This window comes from Callorhinchus milii, unplaced genomic scaffold, assembly GCF_018977255.1.
Source record: "Callorhinchus milii isolate IMCB2004 unplaced genomic scaffold, IMCB_Cmil_1.0 Scaffold5, whole genome shotgun sequence".
In the NCBI taxonomy this organism is placed as follows: domain Eukaryota; kingdom Metazoa; phylum Chordata; class Chondrichthyes; order Chimaeriformes; family Callorhinchidae; genus Callorhinchus; species Callorhinchus milii.
In genome coordinates, this window is record NW_024704746.1 from 50,469,068 (window position 1) to 50,490,621 (window position 21,554).

At 48.8% G+C, this 21,554-nt stretch overlaps 2 protein-coding genes across 7 annotated transcripts in view; both read left to right on the plus strand.

Annotated features, from left to right (window-relative positions):
• Nucleotides 1-1,645: 1,645 nt before the first annotated feature.
• Nucleotides 1,646-5,461, plus strand: mrps33 (mitochondrial ribosomal protein S33). Of its 5 annotated transcripts, XM_007898595.2 has the most exons (4): nt 1,646-1,788; nt 2,867-3,087; nt 4,512-4,617; nt 4,731-5,461. In XM_007898595.2, exons 2-3 carry the CDS (start codon nt 2,873-2,875, stop codon nt 4,615-4,617), a joined length of 321 nt encoding a protein of 106 aa, XP_007896786.1. In that variant the 5' UTR covers nt 1,646-1,788; nt 2,867-2,872; the 3' UTR covers nt 4,731-5,461. The 5 variants fall into 5 exon arrangements, with proteins under 5 accessions (XP_007896786.1, XP_007896787.1, XP_042191903.1 ...); XM_007898596.2 differs by having other exon boundaries at nt 1,646-1,796; nt 4,512-5,461; XM_042335969.1 differs by having other exon boundaries at nt 4,512-5,461.
• Nucleotides 5,462-9,818: 4,357 nt separating this feature from the next.
• The window catches only part of braf (B-Raf proto-oncogene, serine/threonine kinase), a 71,356-nt gene continuing 59,620 nt past the window's right edge, over nt 9,819-21,554 (plus strand). For both annotated transcript variants that reach the window (XM_042334908.1, XM_007898599.2), the window contains exon 1: nt 9,819-9,924. In XM_042334908.1, the coding sequence (XP_042190842.1) occupies nt 9,826-9,924 (99 nt within the window). In that variant the 5' untranslated portion in view covers nt 9,819-9,825. The remainder of the gene's footprint in view (nt 9,925-21,554) is intronic.

Below are 21,554 nucleotides of genomic sequence, written 5' to 3' on the forward strand. Positions count from 1 at the left end.
AGCTTGAACCCATCACTTGAAATCACTATTTATGCCACTTGGATTCCTTGATGAAAAATCTTATTAGGAAATAATGCCGTATAGGTGCAATGAATAAATGGTTTCATTTCCAGGTCCTCTCTGCCCCAGGCTCCGCCAGCACATAATGTTAGTCCTGCATGCGCCCAGAGCTTTCATTCTTCCTTGATGCAATTTCCTCTGTGCAAATTGCATTTGTCTGCAGAGCCTTTCTCTGCGCCTCTTGGAAGATTGATGGCTGTCTTCAGGCCAAATTTGTGATGCACACTTGTAAAACAACAGGGGATCCCATCACTGTAAGGAATTGCCCGCGGAGAGAGAAATCTTACCAAGTGAATATCACGTGGTGCGAGATGGTAAGGGAATTGGAATGGGGGTGGAGGGAAGCAGAAAGCAAAGGGAAATGCCAATGATTCTATAACTGAGCATGACAGACCTCAACAGAAGTGAGGTCAAGAACAAACCACAGTTATCACACTTGAAAAGTCCTTCACACAACAATCTGAAATATGAATTACGAAGGGGTTTCTCCCAGGTGAAAATAAAATAGCTCAGCACGAGCACTTTTATTCCAGTTACTCGTAGCTAAACAGAGGTGCGTGCAGTAAGGAAACTTGTCTAATGTTTCGCCCCACCCCCGGGTTCTCTCACCTGCGAGCATGCTAACCACCAAGCTACGGATCTCCAAATAATAGCCCCTTATCATGTTGTCAAGATATCTCAAAACATTTCACAAGATTTTCCTGTGAAGTGCAGTGACTGTGTATTTGTGGACGAACATAGCTGGCAATCAGCAAACTGTGCCATGAAGTGAATGACCAATCGGGATATTGTTGGTCAGAACATTGGAAAAAAATTCCCTTCTTTTTTCATATATTTTTATATATATATAATTGGCTGCCGCGTTCGCCCACAAATATACAGTCAATTCACTTTACAGTGTGTTCTGTGAAGCGCTTTGGGACGTCCTCCCGACCTGAAAAGCGCTATATCAAATGCAAGGATTATTATTATTATTATTATATTATCTCAGGATCTTTATTGTTCACATACAGGAACCCTGCCCTCGAATGTCCTGCTCCCTCGACTGACCACCTGCTCCCTCGTCCCCATCCTTACCCTCTCCCGCACCAGGCTCCGTGACCCCATTACACCCACCCTCGCCCCGGCTCCACTGGCTCCCCATCCCTCAAAAGGACTGAGTTTAAAATTCTCATCCTCACCTTCAAGGCCCTCCGTGGCTTTGCCCCCTCCTACCTCTCTGACCTGCTAACCCCTAATCAACCTGTCCGCTCCCTCGGCTCAGCAGGCCCTGGCCTGCCCACGGCCCCCGCCCCGCCCGGCCCGGCCCGGCCCGGCCTGGCCCACCCCTCCATTGATGGTCGGACCTTCACAGGCCCCCACTCTGTGGAACTCCCTCCCACATTCCCTCCTCCCTCCTTTGCCTCCTTTAAGGTACGTGTCAAGACCACCCTCTTTGATCGCGCTCTCGGGCCTCCTCCTACTCTCCATTGGCTGATCCCAACCCCCGGTTCGGGTGCAAACCCCTGACTGTCCAGCGCCTTGGGACGTAATCCTGAAGTGAAAGGCGCTGCACAGATGTATTGCACTGTGTCAGGGTTGGTCTGAGCAGTTGTGTGGTGGGGGGGGGGCTGCTGTCCTGGGAAAATGTTTGACTCTGGACGCTTTATTGTGTTACACACACAGACAGAGACACAGAGACAGGAAGTGACCGCTGAAGCCGGACTGGGTTGACTGAGAAAACTTCCGGTAAGAAGGTGAAACTCTGCTCTTTGTCCCCCACCTCATTCCTCCCCCCCGTCAGTCTCCCCCCACACTCTCCCCCCTCACTCCCCCCTCCTCACCTCCCCTCTCTCACTCCCCCCCCCACTCGCTCTCCCCCCTCACTCCCCCCTCCTCACCTCCCCTCTCTCACTCCCCCCCCCCCACTCGCTCTCCCCCCTCACTCCCCCCTCCTCACCTCCCCTCTCTCACTCCCCCCACTCGCGCTCCCCCCTCACTCTCTGTCCCCCTCACCCACTCTCAACCTCCTCACTCACTGCACTCTCATTCTCTCTCCCCCTTAACTCTCTACCCCCTCACTCTCTCCCCCCTCCCCCCCTCACTCTCTCCCCCCCTCACTCTCTCCCCCCTCACTCGCTCCCCCCTCACTCGCTCCCCCCCTCACTCTCTCCCCCCACTCCCCCCACTCTCTCCCCCCCCTCCCCCCCTCACTCTCTCCTCCCCTCCCCCCTTCACTCTCTCCCCCCCCTCCCCCCCTCCCCCTCTCCCCCTCACTCTCTCCCCCCTCCCCCCTCACTCTCTCCCCCCCTCCCCCCTCACCCTCTCCCCCCCTCACTCTCTCCCCCCCTCCCCCATCACTCTCTCCCCCCCTCACTCTCTCCCCCTCTCCCCCCCTCGCTCTCTCCCCCCCCTCCCCCCTCACCCTCTCCCCCCCTCACTCTCTCCCCCCCTCACTCTCTCCCCCTCACTCTCTCCCTCCTCACTCTCTTTGGCTGCACTCACTGCCCCCTCACAGCCCCTTAAAGCCCCCCCCCCCCCCCCCCCCTCCCGCTCTCTGCCACAGACTTGGTAAACAAATAACTTGTTTCTGAGTCCTATGAATACCACTTTGCATTTGTTACTGCACCCTTCACATAGAATAATATTTTGGAGTGCTTCACAAGGCGACCCGGGTGGGGGATGGGCGGCACGGCGAGCCTGAGATAGTGAGCGGGTGGCATCAATATTTAATGCTGTGCAACTGTCATTTGTCTGACTGAAATGCTGTGAACGGGGTTGTAATTGTACAATTTTGCTTGACAATGACTTTGGTCCTTCTTGAAAGATTGCGATGTCGACGCTGTCCAATTACGCCCGGCGTATGATGCGTCTCAGTGCACAGATATTTGGGGAGGTTGCCCGGCCGACAGATGATAAATCAATGAAGGTGGTGAAGCTGTTCAGCGAGCAGCCCCTGGCACGACAGAAGGAGGTTTACGACTGGTATCCAGAGCACAACACCTATTTCGCCTTGATGAGAAAATTACGATTTATGGGTTTGTTCAGGTAACCTCTCTCAGGAGAAGAATTGGCACCAAGCTGACATGTTTGGCAATAGAATGTTGAAAGCTGGTCAGTCCTCTGCGGTGGTCTCAGTTGTCCAATTCCAGAGCCAGGCAGGTCTGCAGTTCTCCAGGGAGCTGCTGATCACCACCCAGCCAGCCTGACTCATCAGTAGTACTTGGCAGACCAAGGACCAGAGATTCTTCAAATTCCTTGTGTAGCAGAGAAATGCTTAATTCCCCTTTCCAAATGTATATTTTGGTCATTAGATACCTGACAAGGCTGAGCCTAAACTGGGTAAATAGTGAGTTGAACACTTAAGAGAATCCGTCCTGACAGTGCTCCAAATACGAACTAACCAAGAAAATACAAAACGATTGAATATCCTTGAATCAGTGGTCAGTCTGTCACTCACCTCTAGGCACCGACAAAAAATTCACTCCAATAACACACAGAGATTAGCCTCTGACTTTGCTGGTAACCCCAAGTTAGTAAGTATCTAAAATCAAAGTGATTCTGATTTTCAAATCTCTCATGCCCTTGCACCTCCGCAACTGCTCACACCCCAATCCTCTACCCGCCATCTTTACCGGCACTAAAGCAAAAATAATAATAATAATCCCTGCATTTGATATAGCGCTTTTCACGTCTTCTAGACGTCTCAAAGTGCTTCACAGAATATGCTGTAAAGTGAATTGATTGTATATTTGTGGGCAAAATGTGGCAGCCAATTGCGCACAGCAGTGTCCCACAAACAGTCGTGGATTGAAGTGACCAATTTATTATTGTTTTTTTTCTTGAGGGATTATTATCAGGTGCGTGTGTGTGTCTGTGTATGTGTGGAGTTAGGAAACTTGCCCAAGGTTTTGCCCTTCCGGGAATTGAACCCAGGTTTCTCGCTTGCCAGGTAAGTGCTCTAACCACTGAGCTACAGGACTCCATTATCTTAATATGTGCTTAAACATTAAATTTCTTTCTCATGGTATAAGATGGTATGCATGGAGCTCATGAAACCAGAAACAAGCTCAGAGAAATGATGACCATAGTAAAAAGACCAAAAAAAATGTACTTTTTCTTCCACTGGCACGTCCCTCGTCCACTCCACTCTATATTTGGCGGTGGTGCTTTCAGCCTCTGTACCCCGAATCTCTGAAACTCCTTGCCTCAATCCCTCCGTCTTACCCCCTCTTTGCCCCGTTTTCAAATAATGCATGAAGATTTTCCTCTGACTGTATTTCAGTCAGCTCCCCCACCCTCCACCCTTTGAGGTTTGACGTCAAGCCACTCTGCTGTTAAGCCCCTCAGTGACGCTGTATAATTGCAAGTTGATGGTGGTGGTAGTGTTGTTCAGCACGTGATGAGTGAGGCCCAGTGCACAGAATGGCACTTTGGTGAGAAAAACCTTTTTTTTCCTTCTTTCTTCCCAGAGATGAGCACGAAGATTTTAAGGACGAAATGCGACGACTGAGGAAACTTCGAGGCAAGGGGGCACCAAAGAAAGGGGAAGGGAAGAGAGCCATGAAGAAGAAATAGGTGACTTAGGACAGTGGCTGGCCCACCAAAAACTGGCAGTATTTCATCTAACACTTTCTCAGATCTTTGTTTCTCTACTTTGTTGCCTTTTACCCCCATTTTGTCTTTTCTAGTGTTGAGTTGGACAGGTTGTCACCCCTGTGATTGCCATTCAATCTATTCTCTACACGTGCTCAGACAGAACAGGGGCTGATGTTTTGGCTTCATTAGAAGAACTTCATTGGTGAGCACCTGGACCCTGGTTGCTCTCGTCACTTTTCAGCTATCAACACACTTGATCGTGGTCTGATAGGGAGCAAGTCGTCTGTCCAATACCTCAACCGGGAACAAGTGTACCAAAGGGAGAAAGACTAAATCAGGGGAAGGGGAAATGTGAAGAATCTATGTTCACAACACAAGAGTAGTTTTCACAGCACTGAAAGTGCAAGGACATTTGCCTGTACAATGTCAAATACAATTATAGATCATAAAAGTGAGACAAGTATGTTAGTGCATGGGTTACATTCTGCCATTGTGCTGTAGTCATTCTTACTGGTAACTGCCACATGCATTTGGAAAGCTGAGTGGCAACGGTCGTGTGCTTATGTCAGTTGTGGGTTGGATTGTACTTGAGTGTTGTTCAAGAATCATTCTGACATCCTATGGTTCTGTCGGTGACTTGTAACGTGCCTACCTGCCTGCACCAGCTTGTTTCGATTGTTGGTTCTCAGATGTGTGCACAGTAGATTTCCGAATTTGCTTATTCACAGTGGTGCTGCTACAGTCTTTGGTTTGAGTGCCTGAACTGCTTTTGTGCAGAGCAGTGTTGCCTCAATAAATGCTGAAGTGGGTTTCTTTCCTGTAATTTGGTTGTAAAATTTCAGCTGAGCTTTGGCTGATGACGCGGGAGCAAAGAGCCCCGAAGGAGGGCCATTCCCAGCACACAATTAAATGTCAGACCCCCAACTTTATACCCAGCACATGTTTCAATGGCAGACCCCAACTTCATACCCTGCACATGTTTTAATAGCAGACCCCAACTTCATCTTATTGTTTGCTTGACAAAGATGATTCTTCACACAACAAATTGATTCTGTGAGACTCAACTCAGTCTCTTTTGAAGAAGCTGAGGAGACAGTTTACTTAGTTGGAGGAATTAATAATTTGCAAAGCTGGAATTTACGACTGCGCCACTTTCACCTGGCTGATCCTCTTCACCCCCACCCCGAGGACATTGAATTGGAAATCTGAATTTTGTAATGCTTAATTAAGTGCACTGAGAAATACATTTCCTTGAGAAGGTTATGCTCCAGTCACAGCCTAATCCCAGAGCTGCACAAAAGATTTTGTAATGCTGCTGATCTGCAGAGATGTGGGTATATCCTTGCATTTGTGAAAGCGCCTTTTTCAACAGAGGACATGTTAAAGCGCTTCACAGGATTTACTGTAAAGTGCAGTGACTTTATTTGAAGGTTAATGCAGCAGCTGAATTGCACACAGCAGTGTCTGACAAACTACCATGAAGTGTCCCAATTTTATCTGGAGGATCAGCTGAGGGGTGTCAGCCTAGCTCACTCTCACCACCAAGTTAGAAGGTCGTAGGTTGGGACTTGAACTCACAGTCAAAGCTGACACTCCAAAGGAGGAAGCAGGAAGAGACTCCCTTCTCTTCTTGAGGTGTGCCATGGGATCCTTCACACCCACCTAACAGGTAGATGGAACCTTGGTTCAACATCTCATCCAAAGATTGCACTTCAGTCAATGCAACATATCCCAACGGCTGCCTGCCTCTCTGATCAACCAAGTGTCCGATACATTGGTAAACCTATCCTAGTGCTTAAGAGTCCCCAAACCAGGCTAAGAGTTCCGCATACGAATGTCACCTATTTTTTTGTGGAGGTTGGTGGTCAGCTGGGTGTTATGCGAAAAACATTACCATGCTTAAGAGTATCCAAAGCAAGCTGAGATTTCCATGTAACCCACCTACACATGGAAATACCAGAGATAGATTGTTGGATTGGAATGTGCACTCTCCCTGGAGAGATGCATTCTGCTTACTTAATTGCTTACTTAACTCCCAACTGTGAGAAGATGCTGGACTTTCTCGAATCCAGAATCGAGGGGATACGTTCAGCCACCTCTGCCCCGTCCTCCGGCACCCCCACATCACCTCTCCTCATGACCCAGCCCCACCCATCCCCCTTATACCCCTTCGACCCTATCTCTCCCTTCTCCCTCCCGCTATTGTTCGCAAACTCAAACTCACCGCCTGCTCCCTCGATCCCATCCCCATCTCTCTCTTCATCTCCCAGCTCCACCTTCTGGCCCCTCCTGTCCGATGTCCGACCTTGTCCACCGGTTTAGTTCCCACCCCCCTAAAAACAGCCGTCATCATCCCCATCCTGCAAAAACCTTCCGTGGACCCATCCCTCCTCTCCGAACGAGTCGTCGTGCCCCAGCTCCACTTGTTTCTTTCTCGCTATTCCCTCGTTGAACCCCTCCAATCCAGTTTCCACGCTGCCCATAGCACGGAAACAGCCCTGGTCAAAGTCACTAATGACATTCTGAACATCTGTGATCAGGACTCCCTCTGTCTCCTTGTCCTCCTCGACCTCTCTGCCGCCTTCAACACTGTTAACCACTCCATCCTCATACACCGCCTCTCCTCTTTACTTAAGCTTCGCGGACCTGCCCTTTCCTGGTTCGATTCCTATCTCCCTCACTGTCTCCACTTTGTTGCCTCTAATAGTTTCTCCTCCAGCCCCCGTCTGGCGTCCCCCAGGGCTCTGTCCTTGGCCCTCTTTAATAATGCTCCCCTTGGTGACATCATCCGCAGACATGGGGTCAACTTCAATATGTACGTGGATGACACCCAACTCTGTCTTTCTGCCTCCACCCTCAACACCAGGACCACTGCTGTCCTGACAGACTGCCTGTCGGACATCAAGTCCTGGATGAGGGCAAATTTCTTACAGTTGAATGTGAACAAGAAGACTGAGGCCCTCCTGATTGGCTCGTGCCAGCGCCTCAGCACCTCAGGCTCTGGCAGCATCAACCTCCATGGTTGCACACTGCAACTCACCAAGCCAGTCAGGAACCTAGGTGCCCCTCAGGCAGCTGAAACTCTTGTTCATGCCTTCATCACATCCAGGCTCGACAATGCAAACGCCCTGCTTGTCGGCTTTCCCAACTCCTCCCTCCACGGGCTGCAGATAATCCAGACTCTGAAGCCCGTGTCCTCTCCCGCACCAAAGTCCGTGACCCCATCTCCCCTACTCCATTGGCTCCCTATCCTTCAGAGGATCCAGTTCAAGATCCTGGTCCTCACCTATAAAGCCCTCCATGGTTTTGCCCCACCCTATCTCTGTGACCTCCTAACCCCCTACCAACCCACCCGCTCCCCCCGCTCAGCCGGCTCTGGCCTGCTCCACGCCCCCAATCCACTCTCCCCGCCATTGGTGGGAGAGCCTTCAGCCACTCTGCCCCCATCTTCTGGAATTCCTTCCCCCAATTACTCCACCTCACCCCCTCAGCTCCAAGGAAACCCCATTACCAACTTTTCAAGGAGAATTGGATTGATTTGATTCTGATCTGCCATTTTTGTGAATATCCTGCCTGAGGCAGCCTTTATTTTGTTGGAGCTTGATGGCATCCAGATAGTTGCTGAACACACTCAGTCCTGACTACCAAGTGTTTTAAAGGTGGGAGTTTATCAGTGACAATGTAACATCACTTACTCAATTACCGAGCAAGTTAATCAGAAACCCACAGTTAGGAAGCTTGTTTCTTGGCTGCTTGGTCCAATATTGGACACTGCCTTTAGAAATTGAAGGCAATTCTAATGGGAATTTCCACTTTGTACTCTGATGGAGAAAAAAATCAATGACTGTTGCTTTTCCCAAATTGGACATCGCTGGAATAGTTTGTGACCAAAAAAAGAGGACTCGCGTGTACTGCAGGAAGAGCCTGGAAGAGATACCGGACTTCCTGTTGCAAGCTTTTCCTGTCTTGGGAAGAGATAACCTAACATCATATTTTTTTNCATAGATAACCAGAGTCTGAGGATCTTAAATGTTTGGTTTGGAAACTGTTAAGCATGGTAATAGGATTCCAGGTTCATGAGGCAACAACAACAAGATTACATTTGTATAGCACCCAGCTGACCAAATTTAAAAGACACATTCTTGGTTGTACATGGGCCAAAGAGAAAGCAAATAAAATTAGGTCAATTCTTCCATAAACAGAACAAACAGCAGTTGCCATATCGATCTGACCACTTCCTCTGCTCAGCAAATGCTGGTCTACTCCACATCTGTGGCCGTCCCGTCCCAGCATTGGCGGTTGGGCCTTAAGCTCCTCTGGAACTCCATCCCAGTCCCTTTGCCTAGCTCTCTCCCTTGCCTCCTTTAAGGCATGTCTCAAGAGCCTCCTCTTCGACCATGCCTTCGGTCATCCTCCTACCCCGACCCTCGCTACCTTGCTGATTTCAATCATCCCCTGTTCAGGTCCAAATCCCTGACTGATAATGCAGCACCTTGGGACATCCTCTTAACATGCGCGGCACTATACAAATGTGATTTGTTGTTGAGTCTCCTCATTCCTTCGCTCTGATGTACACTTTGAACCACTCTGGGTGTTGATAAACTCAGCGAGGTGTGATGGCAGGGAATCCCGATCACTCTGGGTATTGATACACACAGTGACTGTGATGGGGTGATTCCCCCTCACTCTGGGTGTTGATACACACAGTGACTGTGATGGGGTGATTCCCCCTCACTCTGGGTGTTGATACACACAGTGACTGTGATGGGGTGATTCCCCCTCACTCTGGGTGTTGGTACACACAGTGACTGTGATGGGGTGATTCCCCCTCACTCTGGGTGTTGGTACACACAGTGACTGTGATGGGGTGATTCCCCCTCACTCTGGGTGTTGGTACACAGTGACTGTGATGGGGTGATTCCCCCTCACTCTGGGTGTTGGTACACACAGTGACTGTGATGGGGTGATTCCCCCTCACTCTGGGTGTTGGTACACACAGTGACTGTGATGGGGTGATTCCCCCTCACTCTGGGTGTTGGTACACAGTGACTGTGATGGGGTGATTCCCTCTCACTCTGAGGATCCCCTGTGACGTCAGTCATCGTCTGCCAGGGCAGTGACGTCAGACGGCGCCCCGGGCTGGTGTGATGTCAGACGGCGTCAGTTCCGGCCCTGGGTGGCTGTAAGATGGCGGCCGCCAGCCCGGACCCGCCGGTGGTGAACGGGCCGGAGGGCGAGATGGAGAGCGACGGCGGGGAGACGCGGGGCCTGAGCGTGGCCGAGGAGGTGAGTGATGCCGCGCGTAGTTGGGAGCGAGCGGCAGGAACGCACCTCCCTCTCCCGAAGCCTCCCCGCCGGCCTGCGAGTTGGAGCCCAGAGCTCGGCCCGGGGAGCGGGGAGAGAGTCCCGGGGAGCGGCCGGTGTGTGTGTGTGTCTGTGTGTGTGTGTGTGTGTGCGCGGCCCAGGCCAGGGCGCCAAGGTCTGGTGAGTTTTCCATGAGGCTCCCGCGCCGCGGGGCTCGGCCCGGCTTTTCCCCGCTGCACCTGTGCGGCTCAGTGCATCCTGAGGGCTCCAGAGCTGCCGCGGCTTTCTGTATGTGTTAGTGGGGGCACCGGGTGCTCTGAACGTTGCAGGGCGCGGGTGGGCAGGGCGCCGGGTGCGGGTGGGCAGGGCGCCGGGTGGGCAGGGCGCGGGTGGGCAGGGCGCGGGTGGGCAGGGCGCGGGTGGGCAGGGCGCCGGGTGGGCAGGGCGCGGGTGGGCAGGGCGCGGGTGGGCAGGGCGCGGGTGGGCAGGGCGCCGGGTGGGCAGGGCGCCGGGTGCGGGTGGGCAGGGCGCCGGGCGCGGGTGGGCAGGGCGCCGGGTGGGCAGGGCGCGGGTGGGCAGGGCGCGGGTGGGCAGGGCGCGGGTGGGCAGGGCGCCGGGTGGGCAGGGCGCGGGGCGCGGGTGGGCAGGGCGCGGGTGGGTAGGGCGCCGGGCGCGGGTGGGCAGGGCGCGGGTGGGCAGGGTGCGGGTGGGTAGGGCGCCGGGCGCGGGTGGGCAGGGCGCGGGTGGGCAGGGCGCGGGTGGGTAGGGCGCCGGGCGCGGGTGGGCAGGGCGCGGGTGGGCAGGGCGCGGGTGGGCAGGGCGCGGGTGGGCAGGGCGCGGGTGGGCAGGGCGCGGGTGGGCAGGGCGCGGGTGGGCAGGGCGCGGGTGGGCAGGGCGCGGGTGGGCAGGGCGCGGGTGGGCAGGGCGCCGGGCGCGGGTGGTCAGGGCGCTTAGGGACAGTTGGTGGGCAGGGCATTGGGGGTGGGTGAGCACAGCAGATGGGAGAGGCAGATAATGGGAGGGCACCAGAGGAAGCAGCCAGAGGGCAGGGCACTGCGGCCAGAGGGCCATGCACTGGGAGAGGCAGACGGTGGGCTGGGGATACGGGGCACTGGGAGAGGCAAGCAGTGGGTAGGGCACTGGGCGTGTGTGGTTTGGGCACTTGAAACCAACATCTCCCAGTGGGTTGACTTTCACTTACTATTGTTATTTTTAGGCCACACACATCATTATGTATCACACAACGTGTGTGGTCGCATGATACATAATGGTTTGTGTGGTGTAAAAATATGTAAAAATTGGTTATCTTTAAAATGAAGGAGGAAGAGATATTTGGGTCAAGAGATGTTGTCATTTGCTGGTGGTATTTCAAACCACAACTTCATGTGTTATGTGTAACTTGCATTGTGGCATCATTTGAAGTGTTGCAAAACAACGTGTTCACTTTAATAGTTTATTCATGTCAAGATAATCCTGAGATGGGCTTTAGAGAATACAGATCATTGACATAAATGAATCTGTAGTGAAGAGAAGTTTCTGCTCAGCTTAATTCGCTCCACCTGTTGTATATGAGAATTTTAATTATCTCCATTAGACAATACAATTTTTTAAGTACATATTGTTTCCCAACGAATTTGGTGATTGAGGACACCTGCAATTTTGGACTTTCTCTGTTGGCGTCAGCAGCAGAAAAGAGCCGTGTGCACCTCTGAGCAGTTGCATTAATTTCAGTAGCGTTCTGCATTTGAAGCTAGTTTCAGAGTGCCACTGGGAAAAGGCCCAGAATAAGATGGGTATTTTATATTTTTTCAGGGTTGTGTGTTCTTGGTGTTCTAAGTTATACCTCTGCGACCTCCTAACCCCCTACCAACCCGCCTACTCCCTCCGCTCAGCCGGCTCCAGCTTGCTCCATGTCCCCCGACCCACCCGCCCCACTCTGCCCCCAACCTCTGGATTTCCATCGCCCAATCGCTCCGCCTCGCACCCTCCTTAGCCTCCTTCAAGTCCCGCCTCAAAACCCTCTCTTCGACCATGCCATCGGTCACCCAACCCCCCTCTTCTCCCCCCCTGACCTAAATAGAAATAAAATTTGTATTTTATACAAATATAATTGTGTTGTTATTATAAATAGAAATAATAAACTTTGCTTTTAATATAGCTTCCTTCATCCCAGAAGGAAGTCTCAAAGTGCTTCAGAGGACAAACTGTAAAAGTTTTGTGACTATATTTTGTAGACGAGTGTCCCATACAAAAAGTGGCTCAGGAGTTAGAGCACTCATCTCGTGAGCGAGAGACCTGGGTTCAATTCCCAGGCAAGTTTTCTTACTCCACACACCTCTGTTTACCTAGCAGTAAGTAGGAACCCAGTGGTTAGCTTTTCCGGAAGTAATAATTCCTTCCTTAAAAAAAAATTGGTCACTCAATCCATGACTGTTTGTGGGACACTGCTGTGCGCAATCGGCTGCCACGTTTTGCCCACAGTTAATTCACTTTAGAGTATATAGGTGTCTTGTTCAACCTTCAACTGTCCTTTCTCCCCCACATGCGTGCCATGACCCGCTCTGCCTTCCCCCACCTCCGCAACATTGCCCGACTCAGCCACTACCTCATTCCTCAGACCGCTGAAACCCTCATACATGCCTTCATTACAACCAGGCTCGATTATGCTAACCCCATGCTTGTTGGCCTTCCCAACTCTTCCTTTCACAAGCTGCAGATCATCCAGAATTCTGCCGCTCATGTCCTCTCCCGCACCAGTCTCTGTGACCCCATCACATCCACCCTTGCCCAGCTCTACTGGCTTCCCGACGTGAAAGGCGCTTTACAAATGTAATTTCATATTGTATTGTATATCCTGTGAAGCGCTTTGAGATGTCTTGAAGACGTGATAAGGTGCTATATCAAATGCAAGGATTATTATAAACACCGGCTTGTGACAGTCAATTTATACACAACAATGCTCCACATACAGTTTAAAATGAATGACCAATTTTATCAATGGGATTGTTGGCCAGATTAACAGGAGAAACTCGGTTATTCTGAATAACACCACTCTGGGAGATTTGTCGATTTTCTGTTTTGATGTTGTCAGTTGAATTAAGACATATGAAGTTTGCAATTATTACTTCCAGCATCAATTGTGTGTCGAGAATATGTACACTGTGAACTCGCTGCAGAGGTGGTGCTTGAAATGCATAGTATACATGCGTTTAAGAGGAAGCTAAATTTTCACATGAGGGAGGAGGGTTTGGAAGTAAGTAACTAATGATAGGAGACTGGTGGAGCATTAACACTTGCGTTGACTGGGCCGAATAGCCTGTTTCTGTGCAATGTATTGCAGCCACTTTGAGCATAAAGCAAACTTTATTTATTCATTAAGGCAGGGTGGTCCAACAGATTGTCCCCGGGCTGTATCCCAATGATTTCATCTGGCCCCAAACCATTTTCAACTTTGGGCTGCCCCTCCCTCCCCCGGCGAACCATCCTCTCATGGCATTCACAGGAGCTGGTGGTCGGGAGGACGCAGCACGGAGAGTGGAAATAACACTGACGGTTGCTGCAGTCTGTCAAGAAGTCACTTCCGAGCTGAAGGGAGGACAAGCGAATCTTCTTACTCACCACGAACTTACCAATTGCTGGATCCTGCTCCAGATAGTGAGCCGCGCAGATGACAGACAGAGAGAGAGATTGTGTGTGCAAGAGATTGCCTGTGTGAGATAGCGTGTCGGTGCGGGAGAGAGCGCGTGTCGGTGCGGGAGAGAGCGCGTGTCGGTGCGGGAGAGAGCGCGTGTCGGTGCGGGAGAGAGCGCGTGTCGGTTCGGGAGAGAGCGCGTGTCGGTGCGGGAGAGAGCGCGTGTCGGTGCGGGAGAGAGCGCGTGTCGGTGCTGGAGAGAGCGCGTGTCGTTGCGAGCGGGGGAGAGAGCGCGCGTGAGGGTGGGGGAGAGAGAGCGCGCCCGGTTGGGCCAGAGAGAGAGTTGGGGGGGCACCCGGTAGAGAGAGGGGGAGGAAGCGTGCGCGGGAGAGGAGAGGGGGGTGACATGCGCGCGCGGGAGAGAGGGTGGGGTGGGGGCGTGCGTGCGGGAGAGAGAGTACACACCCCTTCTCTCCTACGCGCTCACACTCTCTCTCTCTACTGTGTGCCCGAGAGAGAGGGGGAAGGTGCATGAGCGAGAAAGGAGGGCTGTGCGCGGGAAAGAGAGAGAGGCGCCCATCTCCCTCTCACTCACGCGCGCACGCCCACGGCCCTCCACTCTCCAGCGCACGCGCACTCTCTCTCCCACGCGCATGCTACGCCCCTCTCCTCCCGCGTGGGAGCGAGAGGGCGGTTGTGCGCGGGAGAGAGAGAGGGAGTGGCAGGAAATAGAGAGGGGGAGTGTGCGGGAGAGACAGAGTGGGTGCGAGCGGGGAGAGAGGGTGTGCGAAGGGGCTGAGGGCGAGGGAATGGGTGTGCGGGTGAGGGAGAGGGCACGCTGGGGGGATGTGGGGACGGGAGGGCGCAGGGGAGTGGGGGGGGTGTTGCCAGGGCACGTGGACGAGTGGTGAGGGGGGATGGCACAGGCATGCGAGTGAGGGGGGGGTGCCAGCATGCGGGTGAGGGGAGCAGGCCTGGTGGGGTCGTGGAGCCGGCTATAGCCTGCTGAGCGGAGGGAGCGGACAGGTTGATGAGGTTAGTCGGACAGGTTGAAGTGGGACAAGGAGGGCTTTGAAGGTGAGGATGAGAATTTTGAACTCTCTTCTGGAGGATGGGGAGCCAATGGAGCCGGGCGAGGGTGGGTAGTGGGTACTGATAGGATCACGGAGCCTAGTGCAGGACAGGACACGAGCTGCAGAGTTCTGAATGATGTGCCGCTTGTGGAGGGAAGAGTTGGGAAGGCCTGAAGCAGCGAGTTGGTATAGTTGAGCTTAGATGTGATGTTATGAATAAGAATTATTGTAAAGAATTATTAAGTTCACCCACAAGAGTCACTGCACTTTATGGTATATCCTCTGTAGTGCTTTGAGATGACCTCCTGAGGTCAAAGGCACTGTACAAAATGAAAGGATTATAATTATTATAATTATTATACAATAATAACCCTTATATTTGATATTAGGCCTTTTTTATTTGGAGGATGTCTCTTCAAAGCACTTCTCTCAGTTTCCAGTTCCTCTCAGTTTCTTGGTCAACCATTCTCTCTCCCCCCCCCCCCCCCCAATAAAATTGGTCACTCACCTCATGGCTGTTTGTGGGATATTACTGCCACATTCATCTGCAAATGGACAGTCTGACTTCTTACACTTGACAGAAATTGCCTATGGAGTGCTTTGAGACATTAGGTTTTGCAGGTGCTGCATCAAGTGCAAGGATAGTGTATACAGAATAGGAAAAACACTCAACACTTGGTCAGAGAAGCTACTCCTGTGAATTCTTGGCTGACTGGGTATTTATTTGCACTGTAACATTAGGTACTTTAATAGTGTTTCACATGGACTTTTATGCAGTGGACTCCCTGGGTTTGAAATATTAACATTTTGGGAGCGGAGTTGTGAATTGTTGGCTTCTGAAAGCTTTGGTGTGTTCCATCGACGAACGTTCAGGATTGCTTTGAATTTTTGTGTGACTGCTCATAGAGTGGCACATTTGTGAAGCCTTGGCGTCCTTACAACTCTGTGCTGTTACGTTCGGTAAGAATGTCTCGTGCAGGGCTCGGTTTTGTAAGGGGCAGAGTTTTGAATAACAGTTGCGATATATTTGTACTTTATTTGATACACAACAGCAATTATTTTTAAAAAATACATTAAATTTACTGAAAAGCTCAGGGTAGAAAGGCTGACCTCTCTATTTCGTTGAGCAGTGTTTCATGAGTCAAGTGGAGTGAAGAGCTTTTATCTCACAACAACTGTTTCTTAAAAATGCAGCAGCAGTTTTAGAAAGAGATGCCTCTTCCTAGGACTGAAATAATTCCGGATCAGTCATTATTTCAACAAGTGTTTGGTTTCACAATGCTTTGCGCTCTGTTTCGTGTTCAACCCCCCCCCCCCCCCCCTCACCAGAGCGTTTCACTTGTTTAGGTCCTGCATACCTCATGAGTGTGCACGTTTGATGGGATTTCCCTGAGACATGCTCAACAAAAGATCTCTCCACTGAGTGAAAGGCACTTAAGAACTCCTTAAAGGGAAAACCTTTAAGTTCTCATATCTTTGATAGAGCCTTTCCATTCCACCGGTTGGATGAGTTGCCTCCTGTAAAGCATTGTCCATTTGAAGAACAACTAATTTCACGCTTTCATCTTCCTTGTTACATGGAGCTCGATTTCCAGGTGCTGCTTCTTGGGGTGTCCTCCCGATGTGAAAGGCGCTATGCAAATGTAATTTGTTGTTTGTTGTTGTTGATTCCTGGCTGGTCCTCTCCCATGTGTCTGGTGTCAGTGACCCATTTACGCTTGACCTTGCAAGAACTTGCCTCTTGCAACTACCTGAGAAATCCAGTATATACGGCAGAAATCTGTTTGTCAGGGTAAACTGTGTCATTTGCTGCAGTTTTTGGTCCTTCACTTATTTCAATGTCGTAAGGTTTGCAGTCTGGTGTATTTATTCATTCAGTACTTTTATATTAAAAAATTCTTGCATTTGTCTTATCACATTGTTGAGACTTCTCAAAGCGCTTTACATGTTTGACTGTAAAGTGGCTTTACTGTACTTGGTGGGCAAAAAAATTCACGCTTTTATTTTAGAATATGCTATTCTGTACAAGGACTGGCTCCAATATAAATTCATAGATTTATACAGCACAGGAGGAGGCCATTCGGCCCATCGTGTCTGTGCTGGTTCTTTGGAAAAAGCTATCCAAGTCACTCCCACTCCCCCGCTTTCTCCCCATAGCCCTGCAAACTTGTCCTTACCAAATAATTATCTACTTCTCTCTTAAAAGTTGTTATCGAATCGGCTTCCACCACCCTTTCAGGCAATGCATTCCAGATCCGAACAACTCACTGTTTGAAAAAGAATTACCAACTATTTTAAATTGGTGTCCTCAGGTTACCGACTCACCTGCCAGTGGAAATAGTTTCTCCTTGTTCGAATCCCGTCATAATTTTGAAAACTTCTATTAAATCTCCTTTTAACTTTCTTTGCTCCAAGGAAAATAATCCTAGCTTCTTTAGCCTCAACTGATAACTGAAGTCCTTCATTCCTGGTACCATCCTGGTAAATCTCCTTTAGATCTTCTCCAATGCCTTGACATCCTTCCTAAAGTATGGTACCCATAACTGATCACAGTACTCCAGCTGAGGCCTAACCAGTGTTTTATAAAGGTTCATCATAACTTCCTGATTTTTGTATACTATGCCCCTATTTATAAAGCCTAGTATTCTGTACGCTTTTTTTAACAGCTTTCTCCATCTGTCCTGCCACCTTCAAAGATTTACTTATATGAACCCCCAAAGTCTCTCTGCTCCTTCACTCCCTTTAAGATTGTACCATCAGCTTATATTGCCTCTCCTCATTCTTCCTCCCAAAATACATAATTTCACATCTCTCGACATTAAACTGCATCTGCCACGTGTCTGCCCATTTTACCAGTCTGTCTATGTCCTCTTGCAGTCTGATACTATCCTCCTCACTGCTTACTATTTTCCGAGCTTAGTATCATCTGCAAACTTATAAATTGTACTCCCTGTACCCAAGTCCAGGTCATTTATATAGATCAAAACAGCAGTTGTCCCAATACCGACCCATGGGGACACCGTTGCACACTTCCCTCCAGTCAGAAAAACAACCATTTGCCACCACTTTCTGCTTTCTATCTCCCAGCCAGTTCTGCATCCATGCTGCCACTGTCCCTTTAATACTATGGGTTTCTATTTTGCTCACAAGTCTCTATGTGGCACTTTATCAAACGCCTTTGAAAATCCATATAAACTACATCAACTGCACGATCTTCATCCACCCTCTCCGTTCCTTCATCCATGTGCCAATAAATAATCCTTGAATTTGATATGCCACATTATCAAGTCGATGGAATGTCTCCAAGTGCCTCCCAGAGTTTTCTGTACAATGTAATGACTGAGTTTTACAGGCGTACACATCAATACTGTGTGTTTTACAGACGTACGCACACAGCATTTGTTGAGGAATCATTTGCTGGTATTCCCTTTAAGGGGCTATTAAGTCCCATTCCTTCATTATGGAGCTCTTTGTTGTGCATTTTCTCAGGGAAATCCCATCAAAAGTCCACAGTACAAGATGTTCGGCTGCATTTAGTGGACAGTGCAGAAAAGCCCTCCATGGTAACCATTGCCAGGCGCTGGTTATGTAGCATGAGCGTCAATGGATACAGTGTTCCAGTTGTCTCCCAGCCAGCCTTATCTTGTTGACTCGTGCCATCAGAATAATGCATGCAAATAAGATTTTGATTTCCCGTCTGCCTGTGGCGTTTATGCAGATATTTAACTCGCGTGGTTAAATGCCCTCAGCCACATTCTCAGTGGTTGCTGGCATTTTGCTCACGCTATGCTCACGCTGCACCTCCTGCTCAAGCCTCTGTTTGGCGGCAGCTTCCAGAGAATGCAGTTTTGGCAACACATTTGCATTGCTCCATATAAACACAGCGATACGATCAATTCTCTCTCCACTCCCAATATCTTTTTGACAGCTCGAGAATTTTCAAGGGCCCATTTTTAATTTAATAATTCCTGGATTTGAAACACTTACCTAAACACGTTGGCCATAACTTGAAGCACTTTACATGATTTACTTTCGAATGTCATGACTATTTGCAGCACTGCACCAGTGTTAGCCTCGACCAGTGGTGACCAACCTTTATGGTCAGCAAACAAAATAAATGTTCTTGATTGATTATTTCTTGACTCATGGCATAAATCAAGAAATAATCAAGAAAAAAATTAAAACACTCTTCCGCTCGAACTTACGGACAGATACAATAGTGCAATTTTTGCATAGACTGCTTCTTGACGGTTCTGCTGGCCACTTCCAGCCCGTGGGCCACAGGTCACCTGCTGCGAGTCAAGTCGATGACAACAATTTTGCATGATGAACATGAAGTCCCGATGGCAAGTTTGAACCCACAACCTTCTAACTCCGAGACGAGAGTGCTACCAATTGAACCGGGCTGTCACCTCGTTTCGATATTGGTCGAAGAGCCCCCACAAACAATCAGATTGTATCCACGATCTGTATTTCATTTTAAACACGTGATGAATTGGAAGAATCCAGGCCGACTGCTCAGCAAACCTCCCTTCCCAGATGTGATATCACTTCAGCAGTAGAGCAAGGTGACGGTGAGATTGCCAGGGGAGCTATGTTTGGCGTCTTTCTCTGGAGCAGTTAGCGGTTCTCAGACATCTATCTTTTGTGCACTCCACACTAAGTAAATGGTAACTTCAGGGGATTCCTCAGTACAGTTTTATACCATGTCATATAAGACTCTTTATATGAATTCAGTTGAATTGTCAGAGGTGTTATCTTCCGAATGAGAGGTTAAAACTGCCTGTTGAGGTGCATGTTGACTATCCCAAGGCACAATTCGACAAGAGAAGGGAATTTCTTGTAAGCAATCCGTCAAATAAAAGTGGTCATTGACTTTATGACTGTCTGTGGGGCATTGCTGTGTGAAAAATTGGCTCTGGTGTAAAGTACACAGTCACTCCACTTAACAGTAGTGGATGCCTTGAGACGTCCTCCCACAACATCAAGTACAAGGATTATTATTAATTCATGGATTTATATCAATTTAATCAGTTTAATTTAGTAAACCTCGATAAATTTGATTTTTTTTAGTTTAGCTGCAGTTGGTCTTGAAGTGTGCAGAAACCTAAAGCGGCTGAGAATATGATGATACTTACATTAAGAACAATGTTAATGCCTTTGTGTTGTTCAATTGATGTTTAAATTGGTTTGACTGCTTACTTTAGCTCAACCAGCAAATTTTCACTCCAGGTTTAAAAATCTTGGCCTGTTAAAGTGAAGTTTTCAAAATACATTGTTCAGTAGTATTGTCACTTTTTATCACCTATTATTTCCTTGGTTACGATACCATACAACCCTCAGAAAAAGTTTTTTTTTCTATATTCTGAATCGATTGACTGTTGCAACAGTAGGCTGTTGCAATTTGTCCACAAAACATACTGTCATTCCACTTAACAGTTTCTTAGTGAAGTGCTTTGAGACGGTTCAACTATGTGGTAAGGTGCTGTATCAAATGCAAGGAATATTATAATTTAGTATTTTCTGGTTAAATTTTTTCATCTCTACTTTTCATTGTTTTCCATTTATTTAATGGAGAATGTATTCTTTTGATTTCAGTTTGCTTTTATGTCGGCAGTAGGTTTCATAAAATGGGGACACTGGCTGAATTGCCTTGGCTTTAATGGTGACAGTCCTTGTGAGCTTTGGAAAGAATGTCCAGTATTGTAAATTGGGTGTGTATATTTCACAGCTCTCGAGGTATTCCATGAGTATGCAGAGGTGCTTCTGTGGATCTACTGTGCTGGCAAAGTGTCCAGTCATGAGAGGCTTAAAAGAAAAAGCTGGCATGGTGTTCAAAGCTTCCACTGGCAGAGTGCTCTGATGGATTCCCTCAGGGAGAAATTTTACATGTTTTATTTGAAGTTGAGCAATTATCATTAAAACTTGCACATCAAGTCACTGGTGTTTGGATTCCAGTGAAGACTTGTGTGAGGTCAGTTTACAGTTCCACAGATGAGTGAATACATGCTGAAATAACAGTAATCACAAGATAGAGGAACAGCAACAGTTGACTTTTCCGATCGATCTCTGCTAAAATGTTTCACTCTCAGTGAAACATTGTAAAGCAATTTTGTCATTCCAGAGCGGAAGAGGCAGGTTAGTTGTATATTGAGCTACTTTCTTGCGGACTAGTGTATAAGAATTTTTAAGCAGATTACATTTTTTGTAGCTGAGGAGCATTAAATGAATTTAGAATAACCAGGGTTGAGAACAGTTTCAGATAAGGCATGGAGAGGAGCAAGCAGTGACAAGTTCAGCAGTATAAGCAATCTTGTCACACTGGGAAATGTTTCTTTATGTGGTTCAATAATGTTTATTTAATGGTAGGGATGGGTTATTGGCCAATAGAAAAGTGTGGAAAATTGCAGGGCATTCGACAAATTTTGAGGAAAATTGTAGAGAACTCTGATGAATGCTGTGAAACATTGTTGAATGTTGATTGGAGCTATTGAGAGATTCATTTTCTGAAACAACCCGGATTAAAAACATAAGCATATTTGCTGAACATGTAGTTATATTTAGGTTAGGCCAGAACACTAGAGTCATTTAAAATGTTATTTGATGCTGCAGTAGTGAACAGATTGGTCGAAAGGACCTTCAACACCTGCAAGTAAGTTCAACCAGTGGGTGGCTTCTTGTGGTAATTATTATGGGGTATTAAATGGCTGAATTATTTATTTTTTCTCCTGCTGAATGAGGGTCAACTTTGCACAAATGACACATTAAGTAGAATAACTGTGCTGAGCGCTTGTTAAATTAATTTTGTTTATAACCTCGTGCCCTGGTATCTGCGTCCTAAGTGCACTCTGTACAGTACCTTAGGTTGTGAGGGAAATAAACGTTTGATTTAAAGATCACCAGAATTT